Source organism: Bubalus kerabau, chromosome 1 (genome assembly GCF_029407905.1).
Source record: "Bubalus kerabau isolate K-KA32 ecotype Philippines breed swamp buffalo chromosome 1, PCC_UOA_SB_1v2, whole genome shotgun sequence".
Classification (NCBI taxonomy): Eukaryota; Metazoa; Chordata; class Mammalia; order Artiodactyla; family Bovidae; genus Bubalus; species Bubalus kerabau.
In genome coordinates, this window is record NC_073624.1 from 9,578,563 (window position 1) to 9,602,175 (window position 23,613).

At 54.8% G+C, this 23,613-nt stretch overlaps 1 protein-coding gene across 1 annotated transcript; it reads left to right on the top strand.

Moving 5' to 3' along the window:
- NPTXR (neuronal pentraxin receptor) lies at nt 1–22,267 on the top strand. The gene is made up of 6 exons (XM_055572431.1): nt 1–82; nt 141–1,270; nt 13,445–13,670; nt 14,589–14,836; nt 17,499–17,678; nt 18,037–22,267. The coding sequence occupies exons 1-6, from the start codon at nt 1–3 to the stop codon at nt 18,259–18,261; spliced, it is 2,091 nt and encodes a 696-aa protein (XP_055428406.1). The 3' UTR covers nt 18,262–22,267.
- The last annotated feature ends 1,346 nt before the right edge of the window (nt 22,268–23,613 follow it).

Below are 23,613 nucleotides of genomic sequence, written 5' to 3' on the forward strand. Positions count from 1 at the left end.
ATGCATCTGAGCTCAAATGCTGCTCCAGTGCATACTAGCCGCGTGACCTTGGACAGCGACCTGACCCCTGTGGGCCTCTTTTGTACTGGGAACGTGTCCACGGTGAGGCTTAATTGTGATCAAGCCCCTGGCTCTCTCAGCACAGAGCCCGGCGTGGAGAAAAGCTCTCCACAAGCTAGCAGACGGCCTGGTGGGCTCGGAGAAGGGGCTAGAGAGTCGTGGTGGGGTGGGGCGGGGGTCGCCCAGGAGTTCCGCCGCCCGGGCACCAGGTCGCCGCCCTCTGCGAGGCGACGGCTGCGGGCAGAGGCTCCCGGTGCCGCCCCCGCCCCTCGCCGCGTCCCGGGCGGCGCCCCCACTCGGCGCCCGGCACGGAACGGGTGCGGGGCTGGGCCAGGGCCGGCCCGGGGGAGCCGGCGGGGCGGGGCCGCCGCGCCCCGCTCCCCCTCCCCGCCGCCCGCCGCCTTCTCCTCCTCGCGCCGCCGGGGCTCAGAACGGCGGCAGCAGCGGCCGCGGCCACAGCTCCGGCTCCGGCTCCGGCTCCGGCTCCGGCTCCGGCTCCTCCTGCGCCCGGGCCCCGCTCGGCCCTGCACGCCCGGGCCCCGCGCCCCGACCCCGCCGCCGCGCCTGCCGGGGGGCCTCGGGCGCCCCCGCCGCCCGCCTCACGCTGAAGTTCCTGGCCGTGCTGCTGGCCGCGGGCATGCTGGCGTTCCTCGGTGCCGTCATCTGCATCATCGCCAGCGTGCCCCTGGCGGCCAGCCCCGCGCGGGCGCTGCCCGGCGGCGCCGACAACGCCTCGGCCGCCGCCGCGTCCCCGGGCCCGCAGCGCAGCCTGAGCGCGCTGCACGGCGCGGGCGGCTCGGCCGGGCCCCCAGCTCTGCCCGGGGCGCCGGTGGCCAGCGCGCACCCGCTGCCGCCAGTACCCCTCTTCAGCCGCTTCCTGTGCACGCCGCTGGCCGCCGCCTGCCCGTCGGGGGCCGAGCCAGGGGACGCGGCGCCGGGCGAGCGCGAGGAGCTGTTGCTGCTGCAGAGCACGGCGGAGCAGCTGCGCCAGACGGCGCTGCAGCAGGAGGCGCGCATCCGCGCCGACCAGGACACCATCCGCGAGCTCACCGGCAAGCTGGGCCGCTGCGAGAGCGGCCTGCCGCGCGGTCTCCAGGAAGCCGGGCCCCGCCGGGACACCATGGCCGATGGGCCCTGGGACTCGCCCGCGCTCATCCTCGAGCTAGAGGATGCGGTGCGCGCCCTCCGGGACCGCATCGACCGCATCGAGGTGAGCGCCGCGCCGCGCGCCGTCGGGGACCCGGCCGGGGGTGGGAGGGGCCGCTCGCGGGAGTCGAGGGCATCCCCGGGTCCCGCGGCCACCGCCGGCTCAGGGACCCTGGGGGCGGCGGGCCGCTCTCGAGTCTCTGAATCTTGGGTTTCCTTCCGTCTGTGCAAAGGGGATGGTTGGACCTTCCTCCCAGGGGAGAAGGGAGGAGTCAGGTAGGACCGGAAACTCACACTGCGGCTCAGGGAACACGCGGGAAAAGCTCGCTCCAGATCCTTTTTCCTCCAGGCGCCTCTGTAAGCCTCAGTTTCTGAGTCTGTAAAATGGGTATAACGGTGCCCACTTGTAGTGTGGATTCATTAAAATGTAGATATGTGAAAATGCTCGGCACGTACCAGGACCTCTTTAAATGTCCGTTTCATTTCCTTCTTTCAGACATCCCCAAAGCAGCACCAGCCACACACTCAGTCCCCTGTGATCAGGAGATAGGAGGGCTGTCTGAGGGACTTGGGGTCGTCCTCTCCTGCAGATTCGCAGGGAACAGTGTCTCATAAACCGAACCCGGATGCGCCTCACCTTCTGCACCCCTAAGGCCCCCAGCTGGGCTCGGACCGTGGACATGGACAGCAGAAGCTCAGATGGCTCTAGCTCTGCCAAGATGCCTGGAAGCCGGCCGCTCTGGGCTGGGGGCTGAGTGGAGAGTAGGTCCCATCTGGGTTTGTCCCCCTCCAGTCACCTTTTTCAGATGTTCCTGTCTCAGGCTTGGAGTCAGACATGAGGGGCTTAATAGAGGCAGTCCGCCCTTGGCTGTCCTGTGATCCTGGACCAGCCATTTCTCTGAAGCTGCCAGACCCCTGCCTCCCTCTGAGAACCTATTTGGAGCCACCTGGAGGGGGAGCTGGACAAATTAGTCAGGACAGACATCCAGGAGACCCTGACCACTCCCAGCATCCATGACTTCCAGACTGCAGGGAAGGGGTTTCACAGCAGAACAGGATCCATGGAAGGAGCGGGCAGAATGAGGCCCAAGCACTGGCTGCCCCCTTTATTACCTCCCCCTAAACCGAGTGCAGCTGGTGAAGGGGGGAGAGTGGCTGGAAGAAAGGAAAGGCAGGGACTCTTCCCTCTCCATGGCTCTCTCAGTTAAATCCCTGGCGGAGCAGCACAGGAGATGCTGGTGTGGAAGCCTGGCCTTACCCATGGCCCAGTGGCCCTCCAGAAAGTCTGTGTGGTGTCTGCACCCACCCCGCAGGGTGTCAGAGCACAGCCAGGCAGCTATCACAGCCACCCCCAAACCTGGAGTTCAGAGACCTCCTCACAGAGAAGACCTCCTCTAACAGACTTCTCACAGAGGTCTCAATTTGAGTGACTGCTGTTTTTATCATTAAGTTCTAATATTACTAATTTTTTTAAATAGCCAAAATTTAAAATGAGAACAAATCCTCCATTTAGGAAATAGAGTTTATTAATGTAAAAATAAAAAAATCTGGTCGTCAATCAATTTCTTCTTGCCTGCCCTAGCCCCTGCCCCCACACCCAGATGGCTCCCGTGGTTCCTCCCACGTCTGGGGCTGGCAGGGCTGGGCTTGCCCTGGACCTGTTCCCCCAGCATCTGTGCATTTGGCAGGGTGGGCTCCCCTCCAGTTAGCCCGCTGAGGTTGGGAGGATCCTAGTGGCTGGGGTTCAGCACCAGGTCAGCCTCCTGGGTGGAAGAAGTCCTGCTTCCCTGTACGCATGTCTGCTTTGTGAGTGCAGGGGACAGGGAGGGGGTGCCTGCCCACCAGGACTGCCTTCTGAGCCTGACAGCAGCCAGAGCCAGTCTCTTTGGGGTGTTTGACAGTGGCTGGGACTTGGAGCCCAACGGACTCGGGATCAGACTACTGGTCTCAACTCATGCACCTTTCAGCCACTGACTAGCTTCCCTCTTCCCTTCTCATCCAGAAACCTCAAAAGGATGCCCTTCAGGGTCTACTTTATCACCACTAGTGTCTCTCCCACCTTGATTTGCCGGAAATACTCATGGTGTTGAGTTGGTAAATTGAGCAGGAACATTTCAGTCCTTCTCTTGCTGGTCGCCTCTCTGACATCTGACCCCATAGATCATTCCCTCCTACAAACCTCCATGCCCTGGGCTTCTAGGTACCTCTCACCTGCCCCTCCTCTCTCCTTGCTTCTCTGTCCCCTCTTGGGTCCTCCTCCTTTAACATGTGCACTCCTCCAGACCCTCCTCTTGCTCTCCCTGGCAGAACTCAACCACACCCTGAAGCTTCCAACACCATTCCACCATACTGCCCCCAAACCAACTTTGTCCCCAGCCCAGGTTTCTCTCCAAGCTTCAGATCAATAGATCCAATTGCTTCTTGAGCACCTCCCCCTGGGCATCCCACCAGCCCCCTCCCTTCATCATGTCCCAACCTGAACTCAGGTCCTCTGCCAACTTGCTTCTTAGGTGTACCCCGAGAAGCCATGCTTGGCTCCTTTCTCTCCCTCCTCCTCCCCGTCAGCCTCATTTCTCTGTGGATGCTTGCAGCAGCCCCCTTGCTGGTCTCCCACCTGATCAGGCACACCCCTCCATCCATCCTCCTCCAGGCCACCCCAGGGATCTTCCTTAAGCCCACCATTGGGCTCTCCTGTGATAGCAGACTCCAGCCTGCTCCCAGCCTGCCATTTCATTTCCAACGTGTCTCCCAGTTCCTCCTTCTTCTGCCTAGATTACCCCCAGCTTATCTATACTCATCATTTAAGTCTGCTCTGAGGACACCTCCTCCCAGGGGTCCTCCCTGATTATACTCTGTCCCTTTCCTGTCCCCACCTCTGCTCCTCCCCACCTCTCTGCATCACCCCCTTTCCCACCCCACTGGACTGACTGCTAAAAGGGAGGAAAGGTCTCTTTGGCCCACCCTCTGCCTGCAGACCTCAAGCTGGAGTCACATTTGAGGGCTTAGGAGAAATCATTTGTCTTGTGTTTTTATCTTTGTTGTTGTTAATTGAAAAAATGTCAAAAGATTTGAGGGGAGAATTACATTTAGTTCCACCATTTTATTCATTTTTGAAGCCCTCCCCCTTTTGGTCCTTTATCAGAATGTGGACATTGTTTCCGAGTTGCTGGGGTTGCTGATAATTACCATTTTAATGATGGCTGTAAGATCCTGGATCCAGCTCAGCCTCCTGCATCCATCAATCCTTCGGCTGTCTCCTGTTGCTGGAGATGTAGGTTGTTTCTAATTATTTTTTCTTCTGGATGCTCATTGCAGGATTGATTTCATGCAGATAGTTGTTTTTTGTTTTTTTCTTTTTAAGTCAATTGAGTTATTTCTTTAGGCTGAATTCCCAGGAGTGGTGTTACTGGGTCAGATGATATTGACTTTTATGGCTGTGGCCAAAAACCACTTTCCAAAAGGGCCATTTATGTGGCAACCAGCCATGTATGTATGTTGCAGTGTTATGTTTTTGTACTAATTTATGTGTAAAATGGACTTTCTAAATTGATTTAAGTAGCAATTCTTTGACATAAACCACATTCTTAACCCTATGTGGCAAGCTAGTGGCCTCTCCTCATCTTGGGGTGGAAGTGATGAAAAGGAACACCCTGATGATAGTCACAGAGGTTCCTGGACTATTATAACAATTAGAGCTCACATTTACTGAGAGCTTACCATGTGTCAGGTGCTGAGCATTATCTCATTTAATCCTGATAAAATTTCCATGAGGGAGGTACGATTCTATCCACCTTTAACAAATGAAGAAACCAAGGATCAGAGAGGTTAAGAAACTGGCACAAGGGGACACAGCATTGGAGCCTGGATTTGCCTCTGTCAGTGTCTGGCTCCAGAGTCCTTGTTCTTCATCATTAACTCTAGGTCCATCTGAGGGATCAGGCCTCAACTTCCCCCAAGAGAGTGAAGAAGACGGGTGAGGGAAGTGCGTCTTGTGTAGTAGCCTGGACCATTTCCGAATCAGAGCATCTGGAGCAAGAGTGATGAGGACAGTCCTCAAAGGTTTGTCCTGATGGCTGACAAGATCATCTGGAGGCCAGAAGCGATAAATAACAACAAGTAACATGTATTAGGCACTTAGTGCATATTAGCTTATTCAGTCTTCAGCCCTATGAAGCAGCCTGTACATATTCCCATCTTACAGATAAAGAAATGGAGGCTCATAGACTCTGGAGAAACCAGAGCGAGCTAAATCACCACCTGCCCTCCCTACTCCCAGCTTCTGTTTCCCCTCCATAAAATGATACAGTGGGTAGATGCTCCCTAACCACCCTGCAGCTCTAAATATTCTCTGAAATGGGAAGACTGTATGGCATAAAGTTGAGTTCTTCTTGCTTGTGACTTTAATCGCTTGCTCTCTCTGGGCCTCAGTCTTCTCATCTATAAAATGGGTAGAAGGAGGGGCTGGGTGTGGTTCAGACCCTTTGGGCTCCAGATTCTGAATTCTTGGGCAGATGTTTCCTGATTAGGAATTGTCATCTGTGCCCTGGAGGCCTCTCCTCCCTGGCAGGACTCCCCCTGGGAAAGGAGACCCCTCCTGCCTTTTCCAAGCCTGGCAGGAGCCACTTGGGCAGAAGACAGGGAGGGGCTTACGTGTGACCCTTTTTTTTAAGGTGTATCTTACATTCAAGATATTTAAGAACTCACATATACTTTAAAAAGACACAGATTTTTTAAATGTATTTATTTTTAACTGGAGGATAATTACTTTACCATATTCTGTTGGTCTCTGCCATACATCAGCATGAATCAGCCATAAGTATACATATGTCCCCTCCGTCTTGAACTTCCCTCCCACCTTCCCCACCACCCCACCCCTCTAGGTTGTCACAGAGCACCAGTTTGAGCTCCCTGAGTCACACAGTAAATCCCCACTGGCTATCCATTTTACACATGGTAGTGTGTATATTTCCATGCTACTCTCTCAGTTCATCCCACCCTCTCCTTCCCCCACTGTGTCCACAAGTCAGTTCTCTATGTCTGTGAAAAAGACGCAGATCTTAAATGTACAGCTGCATGAAAATATATGTATGGGCACACCCATGAAGCACCATCCAAATAAGAATCAGGACATTTCCAGCACCCTAGAAGGCTCCTTTGTGACCCCAAAGTCCAGGCTTCCCCAGAGGTAGCACGATTCCAGTTTTCATCGCTGTAGATCAGTCTTCTCTGTGTTTGAACTTCCCTCAGGTCAACTCAGACAAGCTGCAGCCCTTCATGTCCGGTGTCCTCGCTGCACGTTGACCTTCAGTCATGGCATATGTGTGTCAGTGGTTTACTTTTCACTGCTGTGTAGTGTGTCAGTGTGTGGAAACACTTTACTTACCCATTCTCTGATGGAAGGACGTTTGGGTTGTTTCTGGCTTGGGATTATTACAAATCAAGCTGCCGTGAATGTCCTTGTGATATCCCTGGTTGGCTAAAAGTCCTCATTTCTCCTGGATGTATCCCCAGGAGTGGGATGCTTGGGTTCCAGGAGAGGCATATATTTAGCTCTAGGAGGCTCTGCCAAACACTTTTCCAAAGTGGCATCTAAGTGTTCGCACGCCCACCTGGTGTGAAACTTGTCAACCTTGCTGTGGTCATTTTAAAGACACTCCCCATTCTGGTGGGTGTGTAGTGGACTCGTCGTGGTTTCAATTTGTATTTCTCTGGTGACTCATGATGTTGAGCATCTTTTCTTATGTTTATTGGCCATTTTGTGAAGTCCTTGCCTGTGGGAGGTGGACCGAGGTCAGGGGCTGGTGCACCCCACCCCCCGAGTCAGACACCCCACCCCCCAGGACAGTCAGACACTTGATCCCCACAGAACTTGAGACAGGGATTGAGGCAGCCAACCTGAAGTGGAAGCTCTTAGGTGCTCCCGCCCACCCCACATTTGACTCCAGGGGAAGCTGAGGCTCAGAGAGGCTGAGTGACTTGCCCAAGGCCACACAGCATGTTGAATGCTGAGCCAAGATGACAGCTAGGATTTTCCATGAAAATGGGCTGAGGGTGGGGTCCTCAGTCTCTGCTGCAGATTTTGGCCCAGGGCCCAGAAGGTATGTGGGCAGGCAGGGCCAGGAAGGGATTTTGTGGCAGCTTGATGGGGAGTATGTGAAGGGAGAGGAAAGGGGCCTGGGGTTGGCGTGTCTAGTCGCTTGCTCTGAGGCCTCAGAGGAGGGTGTATGGACAGACCCTCACAGAACTGCTCCCCCTTCTCCCGACCTCCCCTCTTGCATGCCGACTGCCGTGACTTGGCACCCTCCGTGTACAGAGGTCCATTTATCTGTTTTCCATTCCAACTGCAAAGTGGCAGTGGGGACCAGGACAAAGATCGGTCTGGCCTCTGCCACCTGCTCTCCTGCCCCTCCCCTGCCAGGGTGAGATGGAGACAGAGAAGCCTGCCAGGCGGGCTCCTGGGGAGGAAGTGGGGAGCAGGACGCCCCCCTGAAAGACCTTCCCTCGACTCACCCCGCCCTCTCTGCCAGCCTGTTCTGAGAGCCTTACAATTTAGTCCCACAAGAACCAAGGGATTGTTACTCTCCCCATTTCACAGATGAGGAAACCAAGGCTCATAGAGGTTAAGAACCTTGGCCAGGTCACTCAGCTGGGATTTCAGTCCTAAGCAGTCTGGCTCCCTGGCCCACATCCCACTCAGTTACTACTCACCATGCTCTTCTTGGTGGCTCAGATGGTAAAGAATCTGCCTGCAATGTGGGAGACTCGGGTTCGATCCCTGGGTTGGGAAGATCCCTTGGAGAAGGAAGTGGCAACCCACTCCAGTATTCTTGCCTGGAAAATTCCATGGACAGAGGAGCCCGGCCAGCCTCAGTCCATGTGATTACAGAGAGTCGGACATGACTGAACGACTGACACGTTTTTCACTTTCATGCTCTCCTGCCTCTCAATAATAGGAAGTAATAATAATGGTTATGACTCTCTATCAGCCATTTTTATATACCAGGCTTTACGTATTTTGTCATTTTTGTCATTACATATATCCTAAGATGTAGATATTATTATTCCCATTTTACAGTTGAGGAAACTGAGGGTCAGAGGAGTTGAACAGCTTGCCCAGGGCCACAGATCCAGTCAGTGGGGAGGCTTGTCTGACCTGAGAGTCATGCTGGTGCCTGTGCATCATGTTGCCACAGCACATGGGTACAGATGAATGAATGAATGAACAGAGTGAGGACTTGCAGTCCCTCCAGAGATACCCTCGTTCCCTCTCCCTCTGGAGCATCTTGGCTGAGGCGTCAGGAAGCTGCCATCTGGTGAGGGTGAGGAGGCACTGGCCAGAGGAGGTGGAATGGGGGCGGGAAGAGTGTTCTTGGCAGAAGGAACAGCATGTGCGGAGGCCCAGGGGTGAGAGGGAGTTAAGGACAGCTGGGCCTTTCAGTTGGAATGTTGGTAGCCTCTAGGGGTGTGTAGTAAGGGCTGAGAGTAGAGGGGCAGGGTATTGATGGTGGGAGAGGAGGGCTACTGAAGGGTGTAAGCAGCTTGGTTGGATTTGCATTGAGCTGCCTGCCTCTCTGGCTGCTGTGTGGAGAAAGGCCAGAGTAGGAGCCTGGGGATGGTGGCCTGGACTGGGGTTGTGGGGGAGGACGAAGGAGCCGAGTGAGGCTGTGGTTAAGATTCTACCCTCAAGACTCTGCTTTTGGAACTTTCCCCCCATTTTTTAAAAGAAAATTACTGGGGACTTCTCTGGCAGTCCAGTGGTTGAGACTCTGCCTTCCAAGGCAGGGGGTGTGGGTTCAATCCCTGGTCGGGGAATTAAGGTACAACTACACCATACACAGCACAGCCAAAACAACTTTTTAAAACAAGACATACACTAAAGTGTAAAGACTACCATCCAAGTCCCCACTGACGCTCAAGACCCAGGACAGTTGCAACTGTTTGATGCCCCTGAGGGCCTCCCCTGTCGCAGCCCCAAGAGAGGGTCCCCGCTGTCCTGAATTTGTATTTATCACTCCATGCATTTCTTTATGATTTTATAAATACATGAGCTGGCTTTGAATCTTTGTACCTTTGTATGAATGATATCCAACTGTTCTTCCGTAACTTGCTTTTTTCCCTCAATATAATGATTAAACAAAAACATCAATGGTTGAAGGTGGAGGAGGATGGGCTCCTTTAAGGGATGTTTAAGGAGTGTTAGTAATAATCATAATAATAGCTGACACATAGCCCGTCATTTGCCAACTCTAAGGGCATTATATCTGTTAACATTTCTCCCTGCAGTGCTATGAGCTATTATTTTCGTACCCTTTTTGCTGATGAGGAAACTGAGGAAGGGAGGCTTTCCACACCAGGGTCACTGGGCTGATGGAGCCTGGGTGTGAGCTGGGGCAGACTCACACAGGACTTAGGGGATGGGTCCGTATGGGAGATAGGTGGCCTGACCCACACCACAGCCACCAAGCCTGCTCTCTGCCCTCCTGCCCCTGGAGCTGGGCCCTGTGCTGTCTGTGTGGAGGGGAACTGTGCAGAGGGTGGAGCCTTGACCGTGAAAACCAGCACCTTCCCTCTGCCCCTTATAGGAAAGGAGCAGACCCCACCTGGGGACAAGGTGGCAGGGTCTTCCCCACGCCCTCCCAGCACCAGAGCTCCCCCACTTAGGCAGGTCCCTCCATCCAAGCCCCTCTGCAAAGCTGCCCCGCACCAGGGTCTGACACCACCTGCCAGATCGTCCCAGCCTTCTCATGGCCACTGAAACCTCTTCTGCTGGTCCTCGAGGCAGGCAGGACAGCCAGCACTGTGTCCATTTGGCAGACCAACAAACTGAGACCCAGACTGTCAGGCAGGACCGAAGAAAGAGAAGGGGCTCTGGAGTCAGAAGCGACTGAACTGAGGTCCTGGCTCTGTGACTTGGCAGTGTGTGACCTCAGGCAGATGACTTCACCTCTCTGAGCCTCTGCTCTCTCATCTGAAAAGCAGCCCTCCTTAATTCCCCAGACAGTTGAGAGGGCTTGTGGAATGTTTGCACGGTACTTCCGGAGTGCAGGACTTGGCACGCGGTGCGCGGCAGTGAGGACAGCTGCCTCCGTTAGCATCTTGTTACCGAGTGCTAATGAGCCCAGCACGTTAGCTGAGTTGGACCGGAACCCTGGGCTCTGGCTCCAGGCCCCACGTACTTCCACCAAACCCCACCCCGGACTCCCAGCACGACAAGTGTGGGTTCCGAGCCCCCATCAGAACCCGCGTGGGGTGATGGCGTCGTCTCCCCACCATCTTGGGCTGGGGGCCCACTTGGCATCAGGCCCGGAGCCCACGCGTCACAGCCTGTGCCCGCAACAGATGGGTAAGTGGGGGGAGTCATGTTCTTCTGATGCAGACATCGGGGTGGGGAGGGGGCCACACGGGATCCGGTGAGCCCACCTCCTCCCTGGCCTTCCTGCCGGCGGCAGAGCTGGCGGCTCTGACAAAAGAACAGCTTGTGTGCCCACCTCCCTCGGCCTGTGCCGTGTCTCCTCGCAATGGCATCTGTGTAAATAGCACTTCACGTCCTGTTCCTTCCTGGCAGGTCTTTCTCCCTCTGAAGGAGGAGGATGCTTTGCGGGAGAGAGAGAAGACTTTGGCTCCAGACGGGTCAGCTTTGCTCAGCCCCCAGAAGGACGTCTCAGTTTCCCCATCTGTGAAATGGGGACACTAAGAGTGCCAACCAAAACGAGTTGGCTGTGAGGATTCATGAAAAATTACCTGTAAAGTACCGAGGGGAGACCTCCTTCAGAGGTGTGCCCCTCATGCCCAAGGAGGCCCAGTGGATGTAGGGACAGTGAGGCTAGAAGGGGGCCCATTCCAGGAGACCCGGCCCCAGCCCTTCCAGTGCTGATGTAGACGGCACTTCGTGAGTTAATTGCCTCAGCCTAAGGTTTCCCGGAAGTCCCACTGCCTCAGATACAATGGGTGGCTGGCCCTGTCACTCCATGAGCTGTCTGTGGTCAAGGAAAGATTCTGGAGGTAGCAAGCTCCCCGTCAGCTGATGTATTCAAGCCTCACAGTTTGCACTGTTTTTTCTTCTTTGGCCATACCGCACAGTGTGCAGGCTCTTCATTCCCTGACCAAGGATCGAACCCAGGGCCCCTGAAGTGGAAGCACGGGGTCTTAAACCACTGGACTGCCAGGGAAGTCCCATGCATTCTGCTTTTACAGTCCACAAGGATCTGTAACTTCCACTGTTTCATCCTTACATCTGTCTTGCGGATGGGCAGAGTGGGGCCGGTTGTCCCTATTTTATAGAAGGGGAAACTGAGGCTTTGTGTTTAGTCAGCACCAGAGTCAGGATTCGTGAGCACCTGGGGAGTTCCAAGGAGCCCTCCAGATAGTGGACAGTGAAGATTCATGTAATAGAGTGGGGCCATGTGTACTGAGCAGTTCATCCATCCGTGCCCCGCCCCCCTCACCTGGGCTCCCCACCTGGTGGGCCAAGCAGGCGTCTGCATAGGTGGATGGCTGTGCCCTCCGACGTGGGACACTGGGGGCATACAGGTGGCCACGTCGGGTCAAGCTGGAGCTCCCACTGTGCGCCATCTTTTAATCCTGACCACAGGCCTGCAAGTCCAACATTCCAAGTCCCCACTTTACAGAGGAGGAAAAATGACCCCAGAAAGATTAACCCACCTGCCCCCCCGTCTCAGGGTGGAGTGGCGGAACCAAGTGTGTGGTCCCGTCACTGTCTGTGGTGGCAGCTCCCTTCTCTCTGGTGCTGAGTGTGGCAGTGACGCTTTGCCTGCACTGCCCTCCCCACCCCCAGCACTTTGAAGCAGGGGACACATTTATCCTCTCATCACAGGGCTGGGGAAAAAAAAAAGCTCAGAGAGGTTAAGGGACTTGCCCAGTGTCACACAGCAAATGACTGACAAGGTCAGGGCTGGGCCAGTGAAGCTGAGCGGGGTCTCTTATGCTTGCCCCTGAGCTGTGGGGCCGTCCCAATAGGCACAGGGTGCTCAGGGAATGCTTGGTTGTGCTCCTGGTTTTCTGTTTGGCCCACAGTAGGTGCTCAGGGAATATCTGCCCAGTGAAGGAATCATGAGAATTCAGTGAGCTCAGGTCTGGGGCTAAGCCTGTGGTCGGGGCCCAGGGCAGGTGAACTGGGAGCCAGCAGGGCCCCTGGACAGTGAGGAAGCATCGGGCTGTCAGTAGGCAGCATGGAGGAGGGGACAGCGGACAAAGCTTGTCTAGTTTGGCTCCTAGAAGCTCAATGAATTATTCATTTCCTACTCGTCTTCCCATGACGTGTCTACCAGAGACTGTCCCCTCCCAGCATCAGGACTTGTGGCCTCAGCTGCCTTCCTCCACCCCAGAAGGAGTTTCCTCCAGCAGGGGAGGGGAAAGGAAAGACCCCCTGGCTTCTGTCCCAATTCTCCTTCCCACGGGGGTCTTAAGGTGGGCCAAAGGAGGACTCTAAGACACTTTGTCCTCATCCTGGGTGGGATGGGGGTGTCTGAGACCACCCTCGAACACCCTGCTCTAGACAGCAGAGTAAACAGCCTCTGCTCACAGGCATTTACCACCTAATTATCTCCACAACCCTTCTAAATAGTCATCGTTGTGCCACATTGCCTGAGAGGAAGCAAGGGTTCAGAGAGATGGAGGCATTTGCTTCAGGCTGCACAGCAGGTTGGTTCTTGAGCTGGATTTGAGCCCTGGGCTGCCTGCCTCTGGAGTCTGTGACCTTAACCACCCATCACAGCAGCACTGGAGCCCTATTCCAGAAGCCCCCTGGTTTGTGCCCCTGGTCTGCCCAGCACCCACACAGAGTCTTGAACCATCTTGGAAAAGTTTGGCATGTGAGTAAGTGATGATCAGGATAGCCCGCCTCTTCAAGGACCCATCAAGGTTCTGCCTTTCAGTGATGAAGGGCTCGGCAGTAGCTTTCAACCCCAACTGCACATCGGACCCTCTGGGGGACTTTTGCAGCTCTCCACTGCTGGCCCCCATAGGCTGAGATGTCCCGAAGACAGGAGCCAGCCTGCTGTCCACTCCTGTCACACACCAGCACTGGAGACAGCCTGCTGCTGCATACCCGGTGCACGTTCACTCCCTCAAGCAGGCACTGCCATCCCATTCTACGTATGGGGAAGCTGAGGCTCAACAGGGGTCACTCAAGCAGGCCTAGTGGACATCTCTGGGACTTTGTCTCTTTCCATCCTCCCTCTGACTGACTTCGAATGTCCCTTTCTCTGTCCTTGAGCAGCAGGAGCTTCCAGCCCGAGTGAACTTCTCAGCCGCCCCAGCCCCTGCACCCGTGGTGCCCACTGCCCTGCACTCCAAGATGGATGAGCTGGAGGGGCAGTTGCTGGCCAAGGTGCTGGCGCTGGAGAAGGAACGCATGGCCCTTGGTCACAGCAGCCAGCAGCAGCGGCAGGAGGTGGAGAAGGAGCTGGACGCCCTGCAGGACCGTGTAGCCGAACTGGAGCACGGTGGGTCCTGGGCCCCACAGAGGGCATGGTGGGCGAGGGCATCCTTGGTCCTCGGATGGTCCTCGGGGTGGCAGATTCACTCAGAAAACGTTCCCCAGAGGTTAAAGCTAGATAGGTTGGTGGGAAGAGTCTGAGAGAGAGAGAATGATTGAGCTGTTTTGCCACCGTTACCAGTTAGCATTTTCTGGCTCATTTTCACCCACTGTATTCTGGGGGTGGGCTAAGTACTTGATACGCCAGCTGGTTTAATCTTCACAGACCATACAGGGGTGGCTCTGTTTATTATCCCCTAATAATTAATAAGGCTATAAATAAATAAATAAAATTTACAATATTTCTTTTATTATAATTATTAAATTATTATATTTATACATGAGTATAAGCAAATATTTATAAATAAATAAGGAAAATAAGGCTCAGAGAGGTCAAGTGACTTGCCCAAGGTCACACAGCTAGTAAGTGGTGAATCTAGACCTTAAATCAGGTCTGACTCTAAAGTCCTTGCACTTAACCACCCCCCACAAGAGTACCTTTGCCACCAAAATTTTGTCATTTGTTTAACACCTGGGCCTGGCACCACAAGGGTCATAAAATCATGGCATGTTGGACATTGTACAGGTGTGAGCGTGAGGAAGCCTGGCTCCGCAGTCCACACCTGTCACCGGCTTGCTCCGTGACCTTGAAAGTTCACTTCCTCTCGCCAGGCCTCATTTTCCTCATCTGAAAAATAGGAATTTAGGACTTGTGAACTCTCAGGGAGCTTTCATCTTTTAAACTTGGTGAGGACCACCCTTGAGGCTTATAGACAAGTTGAGGTTACCAGGGGGCTAGTAGCCCTCATGCTGGAGTGTGCCCTGCCCACCGCTCCAATCCGTGTCCACTGACCCCCACCGTGTTCGCCTTGCTCACCCCGCTCAGGGTCCTCAGCCTACAGTCCCCCAGATGCCTTCAAGATCAGCATTCCCATCCGCAACAACTACATGTACGCCCGCGTGCGGAAGGCGCTGCCGGAGCTCTACGCCTTCACCGTCTGCATGTGGCTGTGCTCCAGGTCTGGTGGCACTGGCCAGGGCACCCCCTTCTCCTACTCGGTGCCCGGACAGGCCAACGAGATTGTGCTGCTGGAGGCGGGCCACGACCCCATGGAGCTGCTGATCAATGACAAGGTGAGTGGGGGCTGGGCAGAGCCGGAGGGATGGGGGTGAGGCAGGGGGGACCCTTCCAGGAGCATTTGCACTGCACTGGTCCCAGACGGGCAGGGCCTTTCCATTCTCCTGCTCAGCAGAATCAGCACACATGAAATGCCTCCAAGATGGATGAACCCATGCCAGGCTGGGTTCTGGGAATTCAAGATAAGCCAGACCTGGGGCTGATAGGATAAGAGCTCCTGTCCAAAAGAGGCTGCCAATGGTGGTGTGCCATTTACAGAGGAGCATGTGAGGATTGCAGAGATTAAGAGACTTCCCCAGCAACCCGGCTGTGGGAGCAGGACTGGAAGTGCTTCCTACAGCAGGGCACCTCCAGGGCCCCCAGGGTCCTGCTCATTCTCCTGAACAGAGAGAGAAGCAAATGAGGTCCCAGGACCTCTCTCGGGAGGGAGGTGGAAGGAAGGGTAGAAGAGCTGGTGGATTCTTTGTCCCCCTCCCCCTGGCAGTCAGCCCCATGCCCCTCCCCTCACGTGGCGAGTAGGCTGGTGCCATGGTCAAGCTTTGGCCTGAATGCTGGATTTGAATCCTAGTTCTGCCGCTAACCCACTGTGTGACCTTCAACTAGTCACTTACCCTCCCTGTGCCTCAGTTTCCTCTTCTGTAAAGCAGGAATAATAATAACCTCAACTGTACATGGTTGTGGTGAAAATTAAATGGCTTAAATACATGTGAACGGCTTTGAGCAGAACCTGGAGTTTAACAAACTTGGATAAATGTGCCCCATTTTTATCATTCAGAGTCCCGTGCTAGTACTTTACCAATATTATCATCCTTGACGCAACAGCCCCAGGAAGTAGACACCCTATTATCTCCATTTTGCAGATGGACAAGCTGAGGTTCAGTGAAGGCAAATAACGCACCCTGGCCACAAAGCTGATGAAGGGGTGGTGATGTGATTTGAGGGTCTTGGGCTCCACTGTTCTGCCCTTGGGTCACCAATCTTCCCTATGCCCAGGACTCCCACCCCGTCACCACTCTCCCAGGAGTGGACAGGGCAGGACAAGCTGGGGAGACAGGGGGAGTGATGTAGCAGGGGCATGGTGATTAAGGGGGAAGCAAGGTGAGCATCTTATCACGCCATTCCCCGCAGGTATCTTCCCCAGCCTGACATATTGCTTTGGGTCTTGATGGCATGCTGGTCTTTTGAGATGCCCTGGGAAATGCAGAGAACATATATTGCACCCACTTGTAACCAGCCCACAGGCACACAGAGCTGCTGGGAGTGGCTGACACCCAGCAGAACCCTGCTCAGCAGGAGGTGCCTTTCATGGTGTCCTGGAGGAGGAGGAAAGGGATAGGCCCAGGGGACAATGAATTTCCCTTGTGGCCCAGTACACACTTACCCTCTAAGTCCATCAGAGAGTAGCTGGATGACATCTAGATCGTGCTACCCAGTTCCCCTTCATAACCCCCCTGGCTGCCATCCTTGGCTCTGCCCATGGTAGTAGTCACTTCTAGTATAATAGAAGGAATTCAGCACCCTGGACAGGGCACAAGGCAGCCCAATTTCCTGACATTCTGGTGCCTTTTGATTACCAGCCTCACAAGCTACTCACAGTTCTCATTTTATTCCAGCCTCTAATCCCTTGCCCCTGCTGTGCAAACCGACCCCCTCCCCCAACCTTGGTTTGCCTTACAGTGGAACTTCCAGAGTTCATTATACTTCCAGATGTGTTTAGATTTCACATCTTCTGTTCCCACACTCCTCTCTGCCTCTGGGCCTTCACGGCTTCTGTGTCTCCCACATGGCCCCTATGTTACTCTGTCTTGTGATATTGTCCCTGAAGTCCTCCCCTCCTGTGCAGACTCAGCTCATTTTAGGACCGGATCCATATCCCCCGGTGTCCAGAACAAGGCCTGGCATCAAGTAGGCCTCAGAGAATATTGTAATAAATTGTGATCTCAGAGAACCTGGGAGATGAAAGAGCCCTTCGGGAGCCCCAAATCCACAAGCAGCAAGTACCTTTCATCTTACAGGCCAACTCCAATCAATCAGCAGTGCCTTCCAAGAGCACTGCGATGAGAAAGATTCCGAGGGTGAGTCTAGGCTCATGATTGATTAGCCATGTCTGCCTTGGGTGGAGTAGGAGGCAGAGGTGGCTGCATATTTGCCATCCTTTGCCCAAGCCCCTGACTTTATGGATGAGGAGACTGAGGCCCAGGGAGGAAAGACCAACCTCCCCAGGGTCCCACAGGGGGTTGTGGTTGGCAGTGCTCGGCCTCCAAGTACAAGGCTTGTTCCATCATTCCCAGCACTTCTTGAGCCCAGCTGTGTGCTGGGCACTATGTGAGATATTCAGGGAAGGGAGGCTTGTGAGATACATCTCCCACCCAGCGTGACCTTACAGGCCTGTCAGAGAGTGAATAAACTACTTAGAAACAACCAAAACCCAACACTGAGTAGTCCCTTGTAATCTGAGTGACGTGCCTGATGATATTGCTACATTGTGGGGAAAGAGGAAAGAGTGGCTGGAAAGACACTGGGCGGGGAGGACAGGCAGGGTCAGACCTTGGGTCAGACCCTGGAAGGAGGGTCACTGGTCTCCCCATCCCCCATCCCACTGCTTCAGCCTTGGGGCTTGTGGCACCTCTGACCCGGGGCTGGGGGACCTGTTTCCAGGTGGCCCAGTTGCCCCTGAGCCTGAAGGACAATGGCTGGCACCACATCTGCATCGCCTGGACCACAAGGGATGGCCTGTGGTCTGCCTACCAGGATGGGGAGCTGCGGGGCTCTGGTGAGAACCTGGCCGCCTGGCACCCCATCAAGCCTCATGGGATCCTTATCCTGGGCCAGGAGCAGGTAAGGGTCAGGGTGGGATGCAACTAGATATCCCACCCACTCCAGGCGCCTCAGGAGGAGGGGTAGGCGGAGGGTCCCTGAGAGCACAGAAGTGAGCACTCAGTCTGACCCAGCCATCCTGCAGATGGGCAGACTGAGCGAGACCGGCCCAAGGGGCAGGGCCAGAACCTTGGGGCGGGACTAGGACCTTGGGGCGGGGCTAGAACCTTGGGGCGGAACCAGGACCTTGGGGCGGGGCTAGAACCTAGAGGGGTCGGGGCTTCAGCAAGGACAGAGTTTTGACTCACTGAGCACCTGCCTATCTTTTCTGCTCCCTCACTCCATGTCTTTCTTGTTTCTTTCTGCTCTTTTGGTCCAGGATACCCTAGGCGGCCGGTTTGATGCCACCCAGGCCTTCGTGGGTGACATTGCCCAGTTTAACCTCTGGGACCACGCCCTGACACCAGCCCAGGTCCTGGGCATTGCCAACTGTACGGGGCCACTGCTGGGCAACATCCTCCCATGGGAGGACAAGCTAGTGGAGGCCTTTGGGGGTGCAACGAAGGCCGCCTTTGATGTCTGTAAAGGCAGGGCCAAGGCATGAGGGGCCACCTCATCCAGGGGCCCCTCCCTTGCCTGCAAATTCGGGGACCTTCCGGGGCGGGAGCACATTCCCTCCTTAGCCTACCCACACGCACACTGGTCTCCTTCTTTGCCCCACTCCTGGCCATGCCTCCCGTTTCCCCCACCTGTACCCACACCTCCAGAACGCCCTGCCCTTGATGGCTGTCCCCTGATCCCACTTGAATGGGGACAAGCAGCTTGAGTCAAAAGGTCAAGCCTGGGGTGAGTCCAGGGCCTGGCAGGGGGTGCATCGCAGTACCCATGACTCTTGCCCCACCGCTGGCACTAGAGTGGAGCCATCTCCCACCCCATGTCCCCTTACCCATCAACCACAGCTGATTCCACTGATCTCACAGCACCATCCATGGGGCTGTGTACAGGTGAAGGGCCCACTGTCTCAGTGGCAGGGATGGTTATCTGTCCCCTTTCCTCCGTGAGGCAGGCGTGCCCCCTTCCTCTTCAGGGCCATTTTGGGCTGTGGAGCTGTCCCCCAGCTGAGAGAGAATGATAGAACCACACTGGAGACTCAGACTCACCCCCTTCCATCTTTCCACCAGCTGCCAGTCATGGGCAGGGGAATCTTGATGAAGCTTCTCCCCCCCAACCCCCGCCCCCACCTGCACCCTTTCTTCCTCCTCTTTCCTTGTTTCTTTGTGTGCTGAATGGTTGCTTTGAGTGTTGGTTCCATGCCTGGCCCAGCCCCACCTCAATTTCCAGGATTCCCTTCCCAGCTCCAGCCTGGAGGGTTGGGGACCAAGATCTCAGGAGGCCTACCATGGCTGTGTCCACTGGCATGGTCACCTTGCCCCTTCTGTGACCAGAACAGGGCCTGGAACACTTCAGCCTGGGCTGGGGACAGCATGAGACAGAGGGGACAGCATGGGACAGAGGCATGTGCCCCAGGAGACCCAGGCTCTGGCAGAGCCACAGTACTGACCCGCTCTGCATGGCCCTGCAGCCTTTGGGGAAGGAAAGAAGCAGAGAGGGCAGGGAGAAGCACGGAGTGGCGTGCAGAGCTCTGGACGAGAAGAAGGAGCCCCTGGTTCCTGGTCTCTGCTGCCGGCCTGCTGTGTAGTCTGCTGTCAGTCCCTGCTCTCCACTGGCTGGCCGTCCTCATTTGTGAGCTTTGGTCATTTATGAGAGCTCTCCAGATCAAAAGTAGGATGGTCTATGATTCCAGGTGGATAGGGTGGGACAAGCCTGAGAACCTACCTAGATGTCAAGGCGCATAGCAAGGGCAGGCCCTGGGACTGGGCAGCAGATGGGATCTGGCTAGGCATGGGTCAGGGTCAGCAGCTGGCTCCAGAGAGTAAAGGGCAAGGGGAAGGGTCAAGGCAGACCAAAATCATACACAGATTGTTAAGGTCAGCTCTTCTGGATCACCCCCAACCTGCCACCCTTGCCCATCTGAGTGTTTCAAAGGGCTAGTGGCTTACCTGGGCCCTACCCTTGAGTCCCCACCGGCTCCCCCAAGACAATGGAAGAATATCAGAGCTGAGAAAAGCCACCCAGTCTGACCTCTTGTTGCTCATATGAGGAGGAGGTCAGAGAGGGCAAGTGACTTGCACAGGATCACACAGCTCAATGGAGCCAAGCTAGGACTAGAACCCAGTGCTCTTTCCCCCACACCATACTCCTTGCCTGTGAGAGTCTTTTGAGTCCAGCCTAAACCTAACAGGATGGACATTTGAGGGGCCAGAATGCTTTCCAACATTCCAACAATGCTTTCCAACACTGGACCACTTTCCTGTATGAAACATACAGACATCTTGGCATTCCCACCCCCGATCCCTGGAAGGTAGGGTGGGAGAGATGTGATCTCCTGGTACTCTGGCAGGAATGGAGAGCTGAGAACACTGGGGTCCCTCCCCAGTTACCTACCGGGTGTCTGGACAGATGTTGGCTACTTAAGTCAGATGGGTACTGGTGGCATTTTGTTCCTTTGGTTCCCTGTCTCTGCTCCCCACATCCACTTAGCCTGAGGCACGATGCCCAAGCTACAGACTGTGGGGCGCAGGGCCATGGAGGCTTTTCCAAGACTTGTTGCTTCCAGCCCCCAGATCCTCATTTCCATTTCAAGAGCGCAAATAGACCATTCACCACTTCCAGCCCTACTACCCCTAGAAGGAGGGATGGTGCGCTTTAGCCAGAACCTGCCGAGATCTAGTTGCCCTGGTAACAGCCAATGACATCAGCCCCACTGCTGGGTCAAGCATCTCATGATGACATACGCTGTTGCTGGGGTGACGGCGAAATTTGGAATTTAGATTTCAGGAACACTGGGCTTTATTGGGTTCATGTTATTGTCTTTGAGGGAGCAGCTTTTGTGGAGGCCTGGAGGGGAAAGAAAGAATCTTAGGAAGGAGGTGATAGAACTTGTTTGGTCACTCGAGCCCACCCAGAAACATTGTCCCAAGTCCTTTATGCTTTGTCATGGTGATCATGAGACTTCTGACCTGTGCTGAATCACCCTGGTCAGCCCTCCAGAGGGAACAGGAACAAAACCAGAGATGTTGCCATGTAGGCTCTGAGTCTGGGCCATCGGTGAGTGGCCTGGGTACCTATTTACATTCCAGAATGATGACTGTCCCAAGTCCCCACTCCTCCATCTACTGATTATCCTTCTTTGCTGAATGCCTATTATTTGGACTCCAGCTTTGACCTTCAGCTACTCCCAGGCACAGCCAAAAAGATGGGGAGGAGAGAGGTGCTCAGCTGCGTCCTCGAACTACTCCCAGCTGAAAATGAGGCTGGACCCATGTCTGTTACACCCTTGTAACCTTGCCATGCTGGGCACCTCACAGGGATCAACTCATTCACCCTCACAACAGTTCTAAGTAGGACTGTTCTTAGTCCCATTGTACAAGTATAGAAATGCAGGCCCAGAGAGGTTAAGTAACCTGCCCATGTAAATCAACCCACAAGTGATGGAACCCAGCATTCAAAGCTGGTGACATCCAGGGCCCACCCTTCAGCCTGAGGGGACAGGCGCTACCATTGCCTGTGGAGTGGGATTTGGCTATCTACTGCTCCTGAGCCTGTTCACCCTGACCCAGAGGAACACAGAGGTGAGGGATGGACTGGCCCCTGGGCCAGAGTCCCCTTGAGTGAGTCCAAGGGAGGGTTCTTAGCCCCTTCAGGGAGCACGTCCCTGTGAGGGGTGCTCACAGCCCAGCCCTTCTCTCACTGGCTGGAGTTTCCAGGACAGCTGAAGGGAGAGGAAGCTGGGTGTCTCCCAAGAGTCCCAGGCTGCAAAGGGGAGAGAGCTGACCCTTCTCAAACCCCTGCTTTGGGCCCAGCCCTGCGCCAGGTGCTTCACAGCTCTTATCTGCCAGACTTTCCCACCTTGTGGCACATGGCACCCCTAACCAACATCCCAAGAGGCTGATCACCTTGCCATATTTGTGCAAGACCTGGACCACAGGTGTGGACAGGAAGGGCTCCGAAGCCCTCTTTTTACAGATGAAGATGCCAGGGCCCAGGGAGGATGAGCAGTCTTTGGGGTTACCCAGCCGGGATACTGGGAGACCTGAACCCAGCTTTCTGACTCTGCATTCAGTGCTCGCTCCATGATGCAGTGGTCCTAGCCCCCCCTCAAATGAGTCCCCTCTTCACTGTGTTTCCCAGCATCCTTGCTCTGAGCAAACCGGGGAAGGGACACCGCCCCCCAAAAACAGATGGATTCATTCTCTTCACCGTCTTTGTCCCAACTGCCTGCCACTCCTAACCCGTCCCCCTGGCCCCTGACCCTGCTGGGTGGGGAAGGGGCTCACATGGGCCCAGGCTGAGCAGTGAATGAGCATGTCGAGCTGTCAGACTCTGTGAAATTAGTGCATCCTACTGGCAACCCGCCTCCCCGATCCTGCCTGATTTTGTACATAAAGTGACATGAGATGCAACATGTGTACGTATGTGTGTGCGCGCGCGTGTGTGTGTATGCTATGTCATGGTTTTTGTTACTTTTTGTTTTTGTAAATTTGAATGTCCAAAATAAACGTGATGTTTACTCTGAGGCTCTTCTTGCAAAGGTGGGGCTACCCTGGGGGTACTGGGCAGGAATGAAGTGGCTACTACTTGGAGCAGGGCAGTAGGTAAAGACAGAGGGAGTGCCACCCCACTATGCCCAAGCCTCACCCAACTCCACCTGTGCCCCCCTAACCTGACAGGCTCTGCCAGGTCCCAGGGACAGACACACCCCTGTTTCCAGGATTTCTGCAGGAAGGATGTAAAGAACACGGGTCCCACATGGAAAGTGTCCCAGTTCTGATAACTGGGCTTTGGCCTCATTCCTAACACCTCATCCCCACCTCGTGCCCCAGTTACGGGATCCCAGTTCCTGACTTGTTCCCTGAGACCCAATCTGCCTGAATTACTTGCCTGGGTCCCCAGAGCATCCCTTGGGGTCCTGGGGAGATGGGGTGGTGGAGTGGGAGGAGCCCTGTTGTATTTCAACGGTCTACCTGGACCCCTGTGACTTGCGTCAGAGACTAGACTGACTCTCAGCGTCAGGGTCTGCTACCCCCACCCACCCCTCCAGGGCTCAACCCATCCCTGAGAGGTCTTGACTTGGTCCCCAGCTCTCTCCATGCAGACCACCTCAGGGGCACAGCCTCCACCCTCCTGCCCCATCAATATTGTCACTGCTCCTAGTTAGACCTTGTCCTCAGATGGTCCCTGGGAAATGCCAGGGGGCCAGTCTGGGGTTACAGGAAGTCACACCAGCAGAACAGCCTTCTCAGGCTTTTCCAAAGTTTCCCAAACTTCCAACAAGAGGAATTCACCCCCATGAAGCAAAGGGTATAGCTGGAAGCAGCACTTCAAACAGGAAAACCATGTTTGAAGTGCACTGAGTAATCTGAAAATCTCCTGTGCTTTCTGCATTCTACTCCAGAACGAATCCAGATTTGTTTTAAAACATTGCTTTTCATTACTTAGCACTGAGCAAAATGAAGCTGCAGGCAGATTTGCTTTGTTTATCCTCTCTTCCACTGGTTTACCTACAACACCCTCTTTCCCTCTGTCCCACTCAACTGGCACCATCCAACCGTGGTTAGATCCCGCTGTCCACCTGCTTCCTGCCAGCACCTGCACATCTGAACACTGATGGGGAAAAGCCCAGGGCTCTGATGTGCGCTGACTCTCATTTTACATTCATGGTCAGAGGTCTCCAAGGGGCGTTTCTTCCTTTCCAGCTAGGAAATTCTCTCTGGAGGAAGACAGCATCATCCAAACTCACATATTTTTGCCACGTGAGGTCTGGCAGTACATAAGAAATGATCAGACATATCTGGAGACAAAACTGAATGACTGAAAATCAAGAGTGAAAAAAAAT

Bases quoted from the DNA above. Each gene is read 5' to 3' on its own strand.
- NPTXR (XM_055572431.1), top strand. From the start codon at position 1: ATGCATCTGAGCTCAAATGCTGCTCCAGTGCATACTAGCCGCGTGACC. The intron at 1,271-13,444 runs GTGAGCGCCGCG...GTCCTTGAGCAG, and splicing joins ACCGCATCGACCGCATCGAG to CAGGAGCTTCCAGCCCGAGT. The intron at 14,837-17,498 runs GTGAGTGGGGGC...ACCTGTTTCCAG, and splicing joins AGCTGCTGATCAATGACAAG to GTGGCCCAGTTGCCCCTGAG.